General features: G+C 52.8%; 1 protein-coding gene across 1 annotated transcript in view; it reads left to right on the plus strand.

The window, feature by feature from the left end:
* The window catches only part of CHST13 (carbohydrate sulfotransferase 13), a 23,767-nt gene extending 20,334 nt beyond the window's left edge, over nt 1-3,433 (plus strand). Inside the window, exon 4 of the mRNA XM_030885538.1 lies at nt 2,642-3,433. Coding sequence (XP_030741398.1) covers nt 2,642-3,433 — 792 coding nt within the window. The remainder of the gene's footprint in view (nt 1-2,641) is intronic.
* Nucleotides 3,434-3,457: the final 24 nt, after the last annotated feature.

Genomic DNA, 3,457 nt, shown 5'->3' on the forward strand with positions numbered 1-3,457 from the left:
GACTGTGACCCTGAGTTACCCTTCAGGTCTGGAAATGAACTCACCACTTGGGTTCAATTTCCAGCCAAACCACAGAGAGACATGTCACACTTAGAGGGTATTCACTAGCAAGAAGATGATGTAAGAACGACCAGCCATTTGAGATCCAAAAGGCAGTATTTGCAAAAGGACAAAGTTCAGAGGAGTTTGGAAGGTAGGAGGAAGGAGACAGGAAATACAGGGAGACAGTAAGGTAAGTGATGCTGCTCTGTGAGACGGCAACAAACACATGAAACAAAATGTGTATGACTTGTTGCTCTGTAAACCTCCCCCCAATTCACAATAAAGTTGTATCTACTGATGTTTTAAAGCCCGGTGGAGCAGTTCTAGTCCATACACACGGGGTCACCTTGAGTTGGAAACCACTCAACAGAACTGAAAACTACAAGAATGTATCTCGGATACCATGGGATACCTTGAAAGGTATCATACGTGTGCATGCATGCACACACACACACACACACACACACACACACGTGGAGGCCTAGTGTCAAGCCACTTCAGATGCTGCTTTGGATTCCTCTGGAATGGAAACATTCTGAAAACCTTTAAAAGCTGAGCTAGAATTCAACACCATAGCATTTACTCTTTCAAAGTGTACAATTCAGTGGTTTTAGTTTATTTATAAGGTTGTGCAATCATCACCACTATCTAATTTAAAAATACTTTCAGCACCCCCTGCAGTCATTCCTGATTCCCTTGTTCTCTCTCAGCTCCTAGAATCTGCGAGTCTACTTTCTGTCTCCACAAAGTTGCCTTCTCTGCACATTTCATCTAAATGGAGTCAGGCAACATGTGTCTGTGTATCTGACCTCATTCACTTAGCATAATGATTCAAAGATTCATCTGTATACACTCACATACATGTTGCGTGCATCAGTACTGGAATGCACACACACATAAATCACCTGGTGGGCTACTCTGAGCCATGAACACGTGTGTGTCATTTGGGAGGATGTTTCTTTTCATTGCTCTGTGGCATATACACAGGACAAGAGTTTCTGGGTCACATGGTGTTAGGGGTGACTAGAGAAACAAATTCATAGACACATATGTGTATAGGAAAGAGCTTTATATAAAAGAGTAATTGTACATTAAGTAAACATCCCAGCCCAGTCCAGATCAAGTCCATAAGTCTGATATTACCCCATATGTTGATACTAGTCCATAAATTCCTCTTTAGACTCACAGAGCCATGCAATGACACGGAATGCAGGAAGATCACAAGACAGTGGGTGAAAAGTCTTGTGGATCCAGTAGTGGTGGAAGCATCTCAGTGCTGGCGTGGGTCTCCATGTGGCTTCTCCATCTCCAGGGCTCCAGTGCCATCAGCGTAGCTCCATGTGTCTTGTTATCAGGAATATGAAGGAGAGATTGAGAGAGAGAGAGATTGAGAGAGAGAGAGAGAGTATCTGGCCTCCAGCGAGCTATTTATCTCTCAGGCCTCCAAATGAGGTCATCAAGCTGAGACCAGATTGACAGGCTAAACTCCACCCCTTCACTCTTAATAGTCTCAAGTTGACACCAAATTATGTAACTACCACATATGGTAACTCTAAAGCTGCCAAATGCTTTCCATTAGTGATTGCATCATTTTATATTCCCAACTGCAGTGCATGAGATTGCCTGTTTCTTCCCATCTTTGCCGGCACTTGTGATTTTCTTTAGCATATCTTGAAGACTCTGAACGAGCCTTTCAGAAACGACAACACTTTCTTACCAGAGCTCTTAGACAAAACAAAACATGGGGTGAGGGGAGTAGGGAAGACATAGAAGGTTAGTCTTGGAGGTGGGTCCCTGTGGGTGGCTCTTTGCATGGCTGGGGCAGGCTAGCTTTCCTTCCAGCAGTCCCTAATTCATAAAGGGATAAAATGCTAAACAAGCAAGGTTAGCCTGACACCTAGACAGAATAGCAATTATTGTCTCACTGAGGAAGCAGAGGTCCAGATGGGGTAAACTTCCTGCCCCAAATTCTTTAATTAGCATCTGCTGGGAGTGAGGTGAGCAACTGAGTTCCAGTGGAGCACGTCCATTTATAATCATGGAGTCAGCTAATATTATTCTTGATCGAAGCATAAAGCCTGCGAGTGACTGCGAAGCGGGGCTGGATTTCAGAGTTCTGGTCATCGGGAAAGACCCCGAAGTAAGGAATTGGAGTCCAGACTGGTCAAGATGACGGCTGTGTTATAGGGTCGTTGGGAGTCTGAGTCTGGACAGGGCAATTGATTGGCTTGTTTGTTTGCTTCCTCGGGTATTAAAGTCATAGCTCTTCTTACACCATCTGCCTTTCAGTGACTGGTCAGCAAGTATGGCCTGTCCTTCCTTATTCGGGGTCAGGACCTCCTAAGATTACCTTGCAGGGGATCTCGCGCCTGTGATCAAACACACCTTTCAGCAGGTCTCAGTGAGGTCAAAGGGAATTCTGTTTTCCCCAAAACCCATTATCTAGCCTCCACCCCTAGGTGACAGCTCCCGGCTTCTCGCCTCCACCCCCCCACCCCCCCAAGCTTAGTCTCCGGACACCCTAGGTCACGGCTAGGATCCATCATCGGCCCTTCGAAAGATTGGCATCCAAGCCCTGACCCTCCACTGTCGCCAGCAGAGCCCTCGGTCCCCACTCGTCGAGCTGCACCGGCAGCGGCGAGACCTGCTGCGCAGCGCCTGCAAGCGGCACACGCGGCGCCAACGGCTGCTGCAGCCCCAGGACCTGCGGCACGTGCTGGTGGACGACGCCCGCGGCCTGCTCTACTGCTCCGTGCCCCAGGCGGCGGGCACCGCCTGGCAGCGCGTCCTGCTGGGGCTGGGGTCGCTGGGAGGCGCCGCCCCGCGCCGCCTGCCCTCGCTGGCCGACTTCAGCCCCGCCGAGGTGAACCGGCGACTGAACGCCTACCTGGCCTTCCTGTTCGTGCGCGAGCCCTTCGAGCGCCTGGCGGCCGCCTACCACAACAAGTGGGCACGGTCCGCGGCCCGGCCGACCGCGCATCGCCCGCGTCCCGGCGCCGCCTCCGAGGGACGGGCCCGCGGGCCCCGCGTGCGCTTCGCCGCCGGGTTCCTGGCCTCCCTGCTGGAGCCGCGCGCGCGGCGCGGGCAGCCCGGCGACGCGCCCTGGCAGCGCGCCCACGCGCTGTGCCACCCGTGCCGCCTGCGCTACGACGTGGTGGGCAAGTTCGAGACGCTGGCAGAGGATGCCGCTTTCGTGCTGGGCCTGGTGGGCGCCGGGGGGCTCCCCTTCCCCGCACCTGCCCCGGAGGCCCAGGCCGCCGCCGCGCGCGCCCAGGCGGCCCGCCTCTTCGGCGACATCAGCCCTTTCTACCAGAGGCGCCTCTTGGACCTCTATAAGATGGACTTCCTGCTCTTCAACTACTCCACCCCGTCCTACCTGCGCCTGCCCTAGTGGGGTGGGCCTGGCGGCTGGCCC

Source organism: Echinops telfairi, unplaced genomic scaffold, assembly GCF_000313985.2.
Source record: "Echinops telfairi isolate 266 unplaced genomic scaffold, ASM31398v2 ScPeMD7_31;HRSCAF=116, whole genome shotgun sequence".
NCBI lineage: Eukaryota > Metazoa > Chordata > Mammalia > Afrosoricida > Tenrecidae > Echinops > Echinops telfairi.